Source organism: Emydura macquarii, unplaced genomic scaffold (genome assembly GCF_026122565.2).
Source record: "Emydura macquarii macquarii isolate MOO-44397 ecotype Brisbane River unplaced genomic scaffold, CSIRO-AGI_Emac_v2 contig_2890, whole genome shotgun sequence".
Classification (NCBI taxonomy): Eukaryota; Metazoa; Chordata; order Testudines; family Chelidae; genus Emydura; species Emydura macquarii.
The window spans coordinates 3,792,861-3,809,079 of record NW_027133027.1 but is presented as its reverse complement, the minus strand read 5'-3'; the positions used below and the strand labels follow the sequence as shown (position 1 = coordinate 3,809,079).

Below are 16,219 nucleotides of genomic sequence, written 5' to 3'. Positions count from 1 at the left end.
ATGTACTGCATTTAAAAGGGAACTTTTGACCAATTTAGCACATATTTAACTCCCAGTGAAGTCAGTGGGACAATTCACAAGGCCTGATCCTGCGCTATTGAAGTCAACGGGAGCTTTGCCATTGACTTCAACAGGTGCAGGACCAGACCCACAGAGCATAAAGTCAGGCACATGCCCAGGTGTTTGCAGAGTCAGAGTCTTAGATACGTACTGTGGAACCAAGTCCTGAACACATACAGGTCAACCATGGTCACCAATGCTTGACCTCAGAGGAGAAAGGACAGACAGCTGCTGAAACTGTTTTTACTCTGGGGCACCATGGACACAGCCTTGCATCCTCTTCAGGTCAAAAGAGCTTGGGAAATGGACCAAACCAGGCCTGGTGCAGGGGGGGTACAGCTGGGCACCACCACAGCTCCATGCTCTGGAACCACCCCCATCCCTCAAGTACAACCCAACCCAGGAATCAGGGGGTCTCCCCACATTTCCAAGTGTTGCTGCGGTTGTGGGTCTTGGGGCAGACACAGAACATCCTGGAGACATTAAAGCAGCCTAGTTTGTATGCTGAACTAGAGTAGTTCACCTTTGATCAGGCCATTGTCGATTTTTTAGGCTCTCTCATCTCCCCAGAAGCTGGAAGCCATCCTCAACTGGACTGTCTGAAAACTTCAACACTTCTGGGCTTTGCAAATTTGTATAGGTGATTCATCGCTAACTTCTCTGAACAAATAGCCCCCTGATTTCTCTCTCTCACGAAGCCGTTCAGTTCACTTGGTTGCTTTTGACCAGTTCAAGACCTCCTTCACCACGCCCCCAATTCTGGCACACCTTGACCTGACTCTCCCAGTTACAGAGGAAGCAGATGGATCGAACATGGCACTTGGGGCAGTGCCACCTCTTGCAGCTACTTGGACCCCTGCACCCTAGTGCATTCTATTCTTGAAAACTCAGCCCTGCGGAGATGAACTATGAAATACTGGACAAGGAGCTGCTCACAATCAAAACTGCGTTTGAAGAATGGCATTACCACCTTGAGGGAGCTTGGCACCCAGTATAGGTTTTAACTGAGCATATGAGTACTTCTGCAAAGCCCAAGCTTTGAACCAGAAGAAGTTAAGGTGGGCCTTGTTCTTCTCTTGATTTGAATTTACAGTTACCTGCCACCTTGGAACCAAAAATGGGAAAGCTGATGCTCTATCACAAAAGGGGGAATAACTGTGATGTTCCAGGTCTTGAGCACAGACCTGAGAGTCTCCAGGTAGCTGCCACTTCCTGGTCTCTACCCAATGGCTACTGAAACCAGTGGGCTGAGAAGCAACTAAGGCTATAGTCCTAGCCAAGACACCACTCCCAAGAGCTCTGATTGGAGGTTCCCTAGCTCCACTGATTGGTCCAACTACACTATTTAAGACAGGAGGAGAAACAGGAAGCTTGTCCAAGCAACAAGGTGGTTTCTTGTTGTGACTGCATTGGACCTGCTTGTGCCTATCTCCTGTATCCAATCCTGTTCCTGGTTTCCTCTCTGCTCCTGGCTCCTGCCTTATCCCCTCCTTCACTCTTGCTCCGTGCTTGATCCATGCCTCTCCTCCTGCCCTTATGCCTTGCCTCCAAGCCTCAGTGATCAGTCCTGGCTCTGACCTCGGCCTCTGACTTCTGACCCTGACTCCAGTTTGACCTTTGGCTCTGGCACTTGGCATCTGACCTTGGCTTTGACCATCAACTTTGATTCCTGGTCCTGACTCTAGCTTGATCCTTGGCTTCTTTCTCCAAACTGTATGCCTGCTTCATCCACTAGACCTGACTGCCTACCTCACAGTCCATAACAAATACTACTGGGAAATGAAGGAATCTATTTATGAGCCCCCCTACCTCCTCAAGCCTAGTAATTTTGTCAACACCACAGTTCAGCAAGACCTGTTCTCCCTCATCTGCTCTGCCTCAAAAGACCCGTTTGCCCAAGGAAAACAGTCTATGCCATTAGGGGCTAAGATGCCCTGGTCCATGTGGGATGGGATAACATACATCAGTGAGTGCATATATATAGTTCATCTCTATAATCTCCCAGATCACATAGTTTCAGACAGACGCCCACAGTTTATCTTTCATGTCCGGCATGAAAAGAGTTCAGGTTACTGATGTTTGCATATCCACCTCCACTGCATACCAACCCCAAACAGATGGGCAAACTGAAAGGATGAACCAAGTACTGGAACAATACTTGAGGTGTTTTGTAAATCATCATCAAGGTCCACACTCTCACCATATGTAGTTTTTTTACAACAATGCCAACCATGCTTGTACAGGTTGGAACCACTTATTCACTAATTACTGGTTCCACCCATTTTCACCCAGCACTACCTGCAGCCTTTCTAAACTGAGCCACCACCAACTGGGTCCAGCAAATCCATCTCATTCAGGAAGAGCTCAGGAACCACCTAGAAGAGGAGAAGGAGGCCTACAGAGGCTCTGACTCACTGTGAAGCATCTCCAGACCAAATGACCCTCCTGGAAATGGAACCACCAATTCCTATGCCAGCAGATCAGCCTGGTTACCTTTAAATTACAGCTTCCCCAGTCTTTCAAAATACACTCATTTTTTTCATGTTACTCTGCTGAGAGTCCTTTCCCGGACTGAACCACAGCACCGCCTCCACTAGTCAAAATCCAGGGTCATGAGGAATACAAAGTGCGTGCCATCCTTGATTCTCAACAGGCACTTGTCTGCCTGTACTATCTGATGGGCTGGGAAGAATGCACTTGGGAGCCTGCCTTCCATGTCCATGCCCCTGACCAGGTGGGGGAATTCCAAAGGAGTCATCTAGACAAACCTGAACCAGTGCCACCCTGAAAGAAGGGATGATGTAAGAACCTGTGTTACTAGAATCTGGAACCATGAGAGTTCTGGGCTGCTAACGATTCAGCATAGTCATTGGAAGCTTAGGCCAGGTTTCTGTTGCAGGACACTGTGAAGTTAGGCATTACAGGAAGCACTGCCCAGCCCCTCGCAGCTCACTGATTTATACACCAGCAAGAGTCAATCAGGAAAAGCCATCACAGGGAGTTGTCTAAGCAATGACACAGACTTGCTTGTTTCTGCTCCAGACCTTGCCTTGCTGTGGAGCCTAGACTCCAGCTTCTGACCCTGGTTTGTCCCCATCTCTGCAATTTGCTTGGTGTCTGTAACCTGGTGCCTGACCCCAAATCTCTGGTATCCTTACCTAGCTCAACCCCAACTCATCTCCTCACTGCTACGCGGTAACTGACCAGTGCGCACAGGCCACCCACTGTCCAGCCCTGACACCCATGGAATAAATATAGAATTGTATTTTCATCATGATATGTAAGCATAACTTTCATGAAAGTTAATAGGATTGTGTTTGTGCAACTCAAAGAGACTATTATTTTGGATCATATTGGCAAGAATTCAATCTGCAATCATTTCCCTAAAATAAGGTTTTTGAAGTTCATTGGCTTGATTTGAATGTGTGAGGTTTCAGAAATCACCGGAAAGGGTGGGAGTCATGATACCTGGGTTCTAATCCTGACTCTGCTACACATTTCATATGCGACATTAGGCGAGTCACTAAATTTTAAGCTTCAGTTTACCCATCTGTATAATAGGGATAATGTTAACTTATCTAGTAGATCTCTGTAAAATTCAATTCATTAATGCTTTAAAATGGCTTGGACATTCTCAGATGTCAGAATATACTGTAGAAGTGCAGAGCTATTATTATAATGAACTGTTTAAAATTATCAGCATAGCGTTTCCCCCCACGCAACAACTGTTCTGGTTTGTGGCAGTTGCAACCATGTTTGCTTGTTACCATTTTTTTAACTCTACATAAAATCTACAGCTGTAGTAATAAATTGTTCCTTCTTTCAGTTGTCACTGATGAAATCCACGAGACTTTTTTAAAGTGATCCTACTGAACCGTTATTCTTCTCCGCCCCCTTTGTTTTCTCCCCTTTTTCTTTTTTGAGAAACAGCTGTAGTATAAGCTAGCAGGAATGTCTCATAAAATTTTTAGTTTGCTGGAAGGGTTGAGCGTGTTTGGAGGGAACACGGAAACACTTCTGCTCCTGTTCATGCAGGTTTACTTTATGGCATGAAAAATATTGGCAATAAGGAGAGAGTTTGCTGTAGTTGACTGTATCTCAAAGCAGTGCTACCAAACACATACTGCTTGAGGATTATTATCCGAAACATTCTTTTCAGTTACTCGTAGAGCTGGGAAAATTTATTTTTGTAGGCAATCATCTGGGACAAAATTGGCCAGTTTATTATTTGACTAAATATTCACAAAATAGTGGTGAATTTAATGAAAATATTCCATTTATTACAGAGTCAAGGAAACACTAAACATTTCCCCCATTTATAAATCAAACACAGATAGCTAGGGGATTATCTGAAATTTACCAGCAGTTTTAAAATTGAGATCTATTTAGCATCCTGATCCTGCTCCCAGTGATGCCAGTGAAAACTTTCTCCCTGTCTGCAAGTCTTATCTAACATATTTTTCTAAAATATTCATAATGGAACACAATATTTTAAGTGTTTCTTTTTTCAAAAAAAACAAATTTTGGTTAAAACTCCCATAAGCATCTTCAGTGAGAACCACAAATAGATCAAGCAGTGATAAGTACTGCAGCCCATAAATTCAGCATGCAAGTCTGCTCTGGTATTAGTCCCAATACAATCATTTGGCACTTTATTACCAGCTGTGTAAGCCTCCTCTAGACATTCTCTCATGGAAACTCCACCATTTCCTTTAACACCTTAACATTTTCCCATAAATCTTTGTATCGTCCCTTTCGTCTGCATGCTCAGATGAAGAAGCTGGCAGCAGCTTCTTGCCATCTTGATAGTATATCTGCCGTACTGTGTTTAGTTGACCCACTTATCAAGAAACCACATCACTACATCCAAGGGGAATAATAAGTCTTCTGTTCTCATGTGGAGTGAAGTTTATACTTTTCTGACCTCTAAACAAAAGACGTAGGGAAGGTATAAACACACCTGATGCAATTCCATGTTTCCAGCAAGAACTTAAAAAAAATGCACCCACCATTGCCAGTGACACTCATCTTTCATAAAACAAGAGATTAACACGATAAGACTAAATTCCATCTGAATTATAGCTGTGCAACTCCACTGACCTCAGGATTGCACAAATATAAGTAAGGACAGAGTCTGGATAGTGTTTTAATTCTCTAGGTCTTATTAAGAGAACATGGCTTCCCATGTTCCCCATCCTCCACACAAAAAAAAAACAAAACCCTTTTCTGGGACACCCTTCTGCCCTGTTTTATATTTCCCTTTCACTCATTTTGCTGACCAGCTTGCATCACTTTAATCTTAGCCACTTCTATTGCTCAGAACAAACTGTGCTTTGAGGCTGTTGCAATGCCAAGCGAGAGCTTGCCTGGCAGAGGTTCATGAAGAAAGTTTCAGCCATCACCCTTCCCTGGTAAGGCGAGTCTCACCATTTAGACACTACATTATAGAAACTGCTAGGCAGGACACTTAGTGTAAACATGGCAGAACACCACCCGGTGCTGAAATCAGTTTTCCCACTGGTGTAGATAGGGTTAATTATATCCAACACGCTTACTAAGAAAGTGTCCTTGCTCCCTCCTTCTAACAGGGGTTGACAACACTGTCTCCATCTGGTTTTGAATACTAATTTGGCCCTATCCACACCAGTGGCCAAATGCTATTCAGCCACGGTTAACGGGAAGCCTCTGGAGACCAGCCATCAAGTGTAGCTTGAGCTGTAGTGTAAACACAGACAGTTTCCATAGAGGGAAAAGGAGAGAAAGACATTTACTAATCCATTTAATAGGTTACAGAAAATTTATAAAATGTAAGGAGCTTGAATAGGCCTATTAGACAAATTACTTAATGATAGTACATCATCGTTCAGCTTCAGGGTGATTTAGAGGACCCAGGCTTTGTAAAGCATCTCTGATTGCGTGATTGAATGGTGCCATTGCTCAGTGGTGATATAGGCCCTATGTTAAATCCTGAACAGGTGATAAATGGCACGAGTGCATAAAGGCAGCTTCAGAGCTAGAGTGCCAGACAGATAAATAATCCTGTCAAGAACCAGGGGGTTAAAAAAAAAAATAAAAATTTTTTTTATTCACAAAGACTGCAGCCCCTGCACATCAGCTGTTTCATCTTATAACTTCCATATCATTGGGCAGCATGAATGCTTGCAGACAGGTGGCCTAACATGTTGTAGTTAATAGGGCCATAACACTAAGCCACTTTTACAGAAGAAACACCTTAACAAAAGATCTATGTCTCTGTGTCATAGTCCACCTGTTCCCAAAGGCTGTTACATGATATTTTGAGCTCTACGAGCCTCATCTTTGTGCGTGCATGTGTAGGAAGAGAACAACACACTGCAGTAATCATTTCAGGCATGTAACTAGGATTATACAAGGGGGTGGAGTATCCTTTTAGGAGGAGAAAGTGAATCTCCCCATTGGGAGTCCTATTCATCTGTTGCCTGGACAAGGAAAGTTTTCAATTAATTTGGGGGGTTGGGGAGAAAGTTATGCCTCCCCCCAAACCAGCTGTCTCACCTCAATTAAATACCTGTATCATGAGATATAAAGGGATAAGTTAGACAAATAAAATGTATTTCAGTTATAAATAATGTAATTATATATATTTAGAAATTTATAATTATGCCCAATGTCGTTCCTCAATAAAAGCAATCAGACTACAAAATGAGATGTGTTCCCATTTAAATGCTCCATAGCAAGTTTCACATATACAGGAACCCTCAGCCTCTCATCTGCCTTATTACACACAAAACCCTGCAGCAGATAACCAAAAGCTTGAACAAAGAGACAAGTGTCCTTGTCTTTGTGTGTGTTCGTACAGTGCCTAGCACAGTAAGACCTCACTTCTCATTGGGGCATCTGGATGCTACCTTAAGGACAGATACCTTTCTGTGGCTCACGAAATTTGACCTCTATGAGTGACAGAAATGAGATCCTTTCTGCCTCGAGCCCTATAGAAACTTTGGGAACAAGCAGCAAGAGTGACCAGGCGGGTTGTAAGGCCCGTGTTGGAACATAAAACGAGAGCATCTCAGGTAGCTGAGGTGAGACGTGGTTTAGGTCTAAAGCAGTCATGGACCAACACATGGACTTGCATATAGCCACAAACAGGTAGTGCCAAAGCAGTGCATGGAGCACTGTTGATATGTGCCTACAGCATTCTGCATGACTCAAGTGATGGGCTGTTGCTTTGTGTTCTAGATTAAGCCTATAGGTGCTCCCCTCCCCCCCATAGAGAAAGTTCTTGTAATCAAGACCCAGACTCCCAGAGGCACTGGGCCAAATTCATCTCTGGTGTAATTTCACTGAGTCAAAGGAGTTGCAGCAGGAATGAATTTGGCCCACAGTGCCTGATGCCATTGTGCTTGGAATAGCCACGTTGTCTCAGAGACGTTACATGGTTTAACTTACGCTCCAAGATCTACCCATATAGAAGCTACTCAGAATAAAGAGCTTTGGATCCAAACAGCCCTTCCCCACAGATCTGCACGTTTGGTATCACCCTGCAGCATGGTGTGGGGGTGTCAATAGGTAGGTTGGGAGGAACCAATAGGTAGGTTGGTTGCTCTGAAGTTGTGACAGTCTGTATTACATTCCTGCACTCCTTCCACAGCAACATTCCCCTTTACAGAGACTCCTGTAGCATGCACAAGCTGCTGGAGCTATCTGAGCAAGACTCCATTGGAGCTGTGTCACTAGAATTTGAGGATCTGCTGGGGAACCAGAGTCAGGGGCCTCTGTGCAGATAGTTCTGACCTACATAGGCTCAAACCCTGACCACAATGGAAGGCTTCAGAGAAAAACACCATGAAGATAATCCTGTGGCATTTCCTGTCCCCTACACGGCTATTTCCACATAGAGCTAGGTTCTAGCCTGTCCAATGTCCATAGGATCAAACTCATGCAGCTGCAAAGGATTCCTTGTCCAGTTATGTAACTCTTCACAGAAGCAACCTTTTAAACCACATTTAGATGGCTAGTACTGTATGATGAAAAATATGTGGGTTTAAAGTTGTCTTTCTGTATATGTCTGTATAAAATTGTCATTTTAATTGGCTAGCACTGAAGTCAGTCACTTCCCTGATATTCCTTACAAGGGGGACATTTGCAAGTGATGACACTGTTTCAACAAGAGGATCTTCATTACAGATGGAAAATGACCTCTCCCAAAGATACGAGTGGGAACAAACGTCCCTGAGCATAATTTGAGTGGATGTATGTAAACCAGGGCACTGAGGAGAGCAGCTGTTACCAACGAAAACAGCTGAAATGAAAGTAGAAGGAAGGGGGCTTGCAGATGACAGTCCTTGCTAGTCAAATGGCTCTTATATACTCTTTGTGTAAAGATACATTGTTGTGGACATCTGCTCAAAGTTAATGTAAAGAGTTGTTTGCAAATCGCAATGCTGTTAAGCACCTGCTGTCGTAGAAAAGATGAACTTTTCTGGGCATATAATGTGCCGTTTTTCCTATTCCCAGTGGCTCGCACATACACACACCACATTACACAAAGCACAAATAAACGGGCTTTGTGAAGGAAACTAGTGGAAACTGGAGAGGAATGGAATTCACCCCAATTCAGGGATAGGTCACTCAATAGAAATATACCCCTTGCATAGCTACTACACCAGCTCCTACGGTGACTGCTGCCCCATGGTGTTCCCTATGCAGCCATTCCTATGTACTAGCACAACTTATGGATCCAGTGGACCCCTAACCCAGCCCACTCCAAAGCTGCCCTCCAGACCAGTGTTTTCAGAAGCAGCATAAAACCCATCTCCCTGGCAGACTAGGGATGCAGAGGCCTTCCTGCGCATCCAGTCTGCTTGCATGCTCCCTGTCCCCTTGTCCCGAGGTATCTCAGGGCTTCCACAGCACAAAGGGCATTGCATGGTGTGATGGTTCTCAAGGTACCCAGGACTGTGAGTCATCTCTGTTACCCCTGCTTCCAGGAAGAGGGAAGTCTTCCTTGTGGTAACTGGGTGTCAACTCTCTGACACCACCAGCCTGTCAGCCACTTAAGCACTTTCCTCTGGGCTATGCCAGCCCTGTCTTCGCCTTGCATGTTGACAATAGGTTCACCTCAATCCCGGAGTCCGTTTGAATCTTTCCCCTGTGATATCCAGCCTTACACACTGGCTACTCACAGCAAGTCCAGATTCTCTGCACCCAAAGTTTACCAGTTTTACCTTAAAGCACCACTCCTGTAAACCACATAGTACTTGTGAACACTTAAATAAACCTAGTTCGGTTTTATTATAAGAAAGATTTAACTATAAGTGAGCACAAGCGATGAAACAACTGGCTACAACAGAAAATCGTAAAACACGTACCTGGATCTATGCTTACCAATAGTTACCTGTCCTATATAATAAAGTAGGGTTCCCCCAAAAGTTCAGCCCTTTGCAGAGCTGGCTGGTTTCACAAGAACCAGGATCCAGACCTTCATAAAAGCTCCCTGTTCCTTAAGGGGTTTCCTCAGTAAATGGATCCAGAGTGCCTTTCCCTACACTCTTTTATACTGAAACAGTCCATGGTCTTTATTCACAGCTAGGGCAAGCTCCTGCCTGCTAAAGTGTTCCTTTCCACTTCAATTGGTTTTGATTGTTGGCAGTTGTTTTTGATGGTTTCCATTGACTTATGTGATGTGGCAAGGGTAGACAATAGACCCTTGCATTACCTCGCCAGCTGACTAGCGAGGAGTGACAATTCCCTGTTGCTTGAATGGGTCATCACCGAGACCCACTACCCTACTGACTAATTTTTACTCCAAATCCATAAAGCATACTTTCAGTATAAATACATTATTCCTTAAATGTTACCCATATATACATCTTGCAAAGATTATGAGTTTTGACAAGTTATGAGCTTTCTGTAGATACTTTACACGTGACTCTTCATGGATAAATATCCTTTAAAACATGTGTTTGGGATAGTGAGTTTGTCAGGTCTAAGGTGAAATTTGTTTGAAAAGAACAAGAGAACCATTGCCAAGGAACCTCTATGCTACACATGGGTCCTCCTCCATGAAATGAATTGCATGTAGCATGACTATTTACTTGATCTCAATTGGTCAAATCAGTATTGCACAGTGTAACACGGTCCAACTCACCCCTTTCGTGCCTGCTGCTGACTATCTGGGGAATCAGCTCTCAGCCATGCAGACGCCCCTCTCTGCGGTGTCTCGCCCTCCATCCTGTCACCACTGGACCCTCCTTCTTGTGACTCATCCCTCTGGCTGAGTCACAATCTATGTTCCCCCCCTTCCAGGGAATTCTGCAGTCTGTTCTAGCCACTTCCCACTGTGGCCACTACAGTCCTGCCACCCCTCTAATGGCAATCAGGCGAGGAAGGGAGGGACCTGGGCCCACCTGCAATTCCGGGTACTGGCCCAGGGACCCTGTGTGTGGCAGCCTTTCATTGCATCTCCCTCAACTCCTCAGTGGATTTCTCTGAGCCACTTCCCCGCAGCCCCAGTATCTTCTCCGCCCTTGTTTCAGGGCATTCAGTTCTGCTGAGCCTCAGCAGCCAGCCCCTGCTTTGTCCAGGGTGCAGACAGTCCTCCATCTTTGAGCTCCTGGGAGTCATTCTTCTGCACTGCTCTGCAGCTTCCTTTTATACCGGCCTCCTGGGCCCTGATTGGCTGCCACACAGGCCCTTTCTATTGGCTACCTTTTATGCAGCCTCCCCAAGAGCCCTCTTAACCCTTTCCTGGCCAGTGTGGGGCAGGTGCCTCACCCCACACAGATTGAGAGAGAGAGTTGACAGCAGCACTGGTATTTGCAGGAAGATTCTGTATGCCTCATTATTTAAATATGTCTGTCTTTTCTCGTCATTCTATCCCAGGTGTGTTTACTGGGTGTGTTTGGTAACTTCAGCTGGGTCCCTCATGCCTTGAGATGTGTATGTACAATGGAGCAAACAGCCCTGAGTTATATCCTGGCAATCTTATTACGTCAGATTTGTTCTTAGACATCTCAATGGCATAAATTATGACTGAAATAGGTAAAAAGTGGACCTAGGTTTTGAGAATCGTTTCCTATGCATAAATACGGGGACAAATTCTGCTTTTATGTACACCCATGTTATTCTGTTGATTTCTATAGGGTTACCTTGGCTGTAACTTTTCTTCTTTCTAGACCAGTGATTTTCAACTTGTCGGCTGCGGACCTCTGGAGGTCTAAAGGGTCTGTGAAAGGTTGTCATTACCATAGAACAGTAGTTTTCAATCTGTGATCAGCAGAGCCCAGGGGGGTCCGTAGACTATATCTAAGATTTCCAAAGGGGTCCACATCTTCCTTGAAAATTTTTAGGGGCCCGCAAATGAAAAAAATAAATAAAAGGTTGAAAACCACTCTTCTAGACACTTCCCTATTCAGTGTCAGCAACTTTTATAGCCTTCATCCAAAACCCATGATTGTACTCCAGGCTGTTGTGCAGGTTGATTTCTCTGCGGTCCAATGATATCCTGTCCATGTTGCTTGGCTGTAACTGAGAAGAGAATTTGGCACATAGGAAAAAAGTTTGCACCAGAAGTTCAACTTAACTCTTGAACTTCCTTGATTTCTGTTACAAAATTGATTTTTTTTTCCTCTTCTCCCCTTCCCAAGCCACCTAAATGTGCATAAAAGTAAGAAAAGAGAAAATGCAGCTCTTTTACCATTCAATCTTTGATAGCTCAATGAGCGCCGCTATGAATTCTAGGAGAGTAGTGGACGAATAGTGATTTTTGTAACCTGTACACAAAGCACTGCTGGTTTTTACAGTGTTGAGAAGTGTTCTGATCCTTTACTGACTACACATCATAACATGTATACAAAAATCTTATCCCAGACTGAAATGGTGGGAAAGTACATTATATATTGGTTGAATATATTATTAGCATATTATTGTCAAGTACTGCAGTGTTTTCTACTTCTGCCACAATTGCCAAAATGCTTCCTTGTTGTTATAGGGCCTGCTCCAAAGCCTACTGAACTCAAATGAAAGAATGAACTCAAATGAACTCAAATGACTGCAATAGGCTTTGGACCAAGTTCATAACAGGGTGTGAGACATTTGGGCAGCACAGGAGAAAATTAACCCAAAACCAGACAAAAAGGTCTGTTTTCTCTACAGGAGAAATTTTCCCATCCCACATTCAGCTCAAGGATCTGTGCTCTATGGGGGTGGAGTGGCTGTGGAGTTAAAATCCACCTTCCCATCTCAGGGTTTGTGCAGCCCAGCCTAGCCTTCACCCTCTTGACTGCTGCTCTAGTCTATGGGCTGGAATAATTCAGGGACTCTGCTCACATGTGGATGTGTGGCCTTTCCAGCAGACTCATCTCAGTGTGACCTTCCCCATTGGATTGTGCAGGACTTGCACAGAGACCTTCTCCATAGGGTCTGGGGAGGCCAGGCACTCATGCATCCATTCTCCTAGCAACCCCCTGTGCAGGATTTAATTGCTGCAGAGGGCCTCGTGATACTTCCATGTAACCAGCCTATACTGCTGCTTCTAGGTGGCAGTTACTCCTGAAACAGTGAGGTTTCAGGTGTAGACTCCAAACTACTGATCTTCCATAATGGATCCTTTAAAATACAGTCTTTGTCCTGCTCTGCAGAAGTGCTGTCCAGATGAGGGATTCTTGGCATCAGAGTGACATTCATTGAGTGGTGAGACAGAAAAAATGAATCCCAATTCCTTAGATCCTTCCAGTCTTTCCTTTCTAATTTGCCTGACTAAAAGCCAAGATCTGAATCTGATTTTTACTAATAATCAAAGCCGTTCTGTTTCTTTTCATAGTGCACTGGCATAGACATGTAATTCAGACAGACCATTATCATGTACTCCTGACTACACAAACCAAATGCTAGAAAGATTAGTTTATTCACACAATGTCCATGTCCATCATTACAGTATGTGTCTGTAATTTGCATTCTGAATGCACCTGGAGCTATTGTGCTAGAAACGTAGAGAAATTTTAAAAAATAAAAACAGTCCAGCCTGAGTCACCACAGCCTTTACACGTGTATAGAGTATATGCAAAATCTGAATGGTAGCATTTTATACCTACTTTGCATGTGTATAAATGACTGGCCAAGTTCCACTTTATTATTCATTGTGTTATCGTCACTGGAAATTAAAGTGAAATGTCTGGCCTCTAATAGATGTGCATCATTCTGGGTTTTATTTTATCTGGGTATTTTGGGACAGAAGAAACCTTTCTTATATATTAAGAAAGATTCATAGTGTAAATTCATTCATTCAGTTTTTCCCAAGCCCACTGCTGACTGAAGTCCAACTCCCAGTGGCATTCAAGGACGAAAAGAAATAAGAGATTCCATAATAGAGTGTTCCTGAAAAACTATATTAAAAATATTTTCCATCTCTCTCACATAGGGTCCGATTGCATCAACAGCATCTGTGTTGTCCACTCTAACAAGTGGGCAGTGCTTCCCGCCACCTCCACCCCCACCTCTGCCACCAGGACCTCCTCCTCCCTTTGATACAGAGAGTGGAAAAGATGAAGCAACCACATCTCGCTCAGCCTTGTTTGCCCAGCTTAACCAAGGAGAGGCAATTACCAAAGGTTAGAGGAAAATAGTTCAATCTGTCGCTCTTCAGCCAGCTGATAATAGCAACCACTAAACGTACCTAGCCAAATTCTGCCTTCAGTCACACCAGTACATCCCAAAGCCAATATTTTTAAGCTTGAAAGCCTAAATTTAGACATCTAAATTCATACTGAGGCACCCAAATAAGTAGCCTGATTTTCAGATGTACTGAGCACTGGCAGCTCCCACTGAAATAAGTAGGTCCTAAAGCCGCTCAAGCACCTTTGAAATTCAGGCTACTTATTTAGATCCTTCAGTATGAATTTGGGTGCCTTATTATCGGAAGCCAAGCTTGACACTTTCAGTCCCTGTTGACTTCAGTGGCAGTGCCCAGATGTCACGGAGACCAGAATTTGCCCACTCTGCCTTTTCACACACACTACATTGATTGGTACTGAAACACTGGTTTAGATAAACAGGTACTGATTTCCATACCACTGTGTAATGTTGTTGTAAGTACACCTAGATAAAGTTATTTAGCTTTTCTCAGTAAGACTGGACTGTCTTAATTAGTATACACAGCTTTGAGTTGAAATGTACACAGTATAGTAAAGTTCAATTTTTGGCCCGAGGGACTATGAGGGTGGGTGCATTAGATTAGATAGAGAATCTAATTTTCACAGATGAAGCTATAAAATTAATGGAGTTGGAAGAGCGCACAGATCACTACAGATCTAGTGAGTCAGATCTGAGTACAAAGAGATGCCAATAGACATTGCTGAGTTTATCTGTGAAGACATAATGCCAGCCCATTCACAATTAAAGAATTTTTATTTAAAAGTAGGAGGCCAGACAGTTCCCTTTTGGCTAAATACCTAAAGAAGCATAAAAGCACAGGACATTATACTACAATTGTAACCAAACTAGCTGTGGTATTCTCTTCCTTGCTTTAATATTAACCTCCTTAGGGTTCTAATGCTGAGAGAGAGACTCTTATGCATATTAGCACCTCTATGTTTATTTTTTTTGTTTGTTTTTTTTTAGGGCTCCGACATGTCTCAGATGACCAGAAGACCCATAAGAATCCCAATCTACGTGCCCAGGGTCCGCCAGTTCGTTCTCCTACAAAAAGCCATACTCCAAGCCCTACTTCTCCCAAGACCACTCCTCAGCAGAGCCATTGTCCTTTGTTAGAACTTGAGGGAAAGAAATGGAGAGTGGTAAGTTCAATTCACATCTCACACACACACACACACACACACACACACACACAGTCTTGTGCCTGGAATATCCCCAGAGGGGTTGTACCTGCTTGAGGCACAGTCTCTCCAGCGCTCCTCTGGTAGCACAGTGGCTCTGTGCTGTCCCATCTAGCCAGGTTAGCACTTAATATTCTTGTAGGATATATAGCTTGTTCATTTGTTGGTGAGGATAGTATAATAATTTACCTGAACTGGAAAATACTGTTATAAGGTTCAGAACCAATACTTTAGTTCTTAACTCAGTCAAAAAGTCCCTCTGCAGGAAACTCACAGAGAATTCTTATTGAGTAAAGCCCCATCCTCTTCTGTATGAGAGAGAGAGTTGTTGTGACACAATGGAAGTTCTCATTTATTAGCCAATGGAAGCACCTCTGTCTAGGTACTCATACGTTCCTCATCATCATCACAATATCACAGTATTTAAAAATAGAACGATTGTTCTCCATCTTCTTTCCCAGCCCATAGAAGGAATAGCTTGATTAAAGATTTGGCAGGGGGTGTTGTTTTTTGCATGTGCATGCAGAGATTTATTGCATGGAAAGTTATGTTGTTTATAAGAGGGGAAAAGACAAAACATGATTTAGGCAGTTGGTAGCTTACATAGGCCCTTGTTTGCCTGGGTCGCAGTGTACATGAGGAAGGGCCATTGTTTACATGGGTTGTGCTATGCTAGCGTTAGAATAGTCCAGGAGACAGGAAAGTGCAGCAAAGGCAAAACATGGGAATCCCCCATTATAATTGCTAAGTAGACTAGCTTTTTGCTATGAATTCTGTTTTACCGAACTGGGAGAGGCAGTGTACAGCTTACATACCTCAAGTCTCCCACTGAAGTCAATTGGAAGTCTTGTGCACAAAATAGGACCTCGGTCTGTTACAAATAAAAGGAGAGGTCTTCATGCGCTACTCCTTGTTGGAGACTGCCTTGCTCACACCTAACCCTAATGAATTATATAACAGTATGGCACCAATAACTTGCTCTATTCCTGAAGGCACTTACTTGTTCTAAAATTGGGTGGTAACCAAGCAACAGCTTCACTGGGATAATTTTAAATAGTGGAGTGTAGAAGGATCTCGTACCAAAATAAACAAAATGTTTGTCTTGGTCTGTATTAAGATCTTCACAACACAGACCCTCTAGCTCTAAATCGTGCCCATACATCGCTGAATATGCGCCCTCAGGAGCCCAGTCAGACAGACTTATCACAGACTGAGTGAGAATCTTTTTTTTTCCCCCCTTCTCTCTCTCCTTCTCCATTTGAAGATGCAATGACTGGGATAAGTTACACTTAAAATCTACCTTATTGCTGCTGCCTTATTAAAGATAGTGAAACCAGTATATGTGT

General features: G+C 43.6%; 1 protein-coding gene and 1 long non-coding RNA gene across 3 annotated transcripts in view; one reads left to right on the top strand and one right to left on the bottom strand.

Annotated features, from left to right (window-relative positions):
* LOC137166578 (uncharacterized) overlaps positions 1 to 16,219 on the bottom strand; it is a 29,174-nt gene that overhangs the window by 2,007 nt on the left and 10,948 nt on the right. The gene's annotated exons all lie outside the window — the stretch shown is intronic.
* Positions 1 to 16,219, top strand: part of CAP2 (cyclase associated actin cytoskeleton regulatory protein 2) — an 81,296-nt gene that overhangs the window by 58,422 nt on the left and 6,655 nt on the right. For both annotated transcript variants that reach the window (XM_067568352.1, XM_067568351.1), the window contains 2 exons: positions 13,460 to 13,649; positions 14,659 to 14,834. In XM_067568352.1, coding sequence (XP_067424453.1) covers positions 13,460 to 13,649; positions 14,659 to 14,834 — 366 coding nt within the window. The remainder of the gene's footprint in view (positions 1 to 13,459; positions 13,650 to 14,658; positions 14,835 to 16,219) is intronic.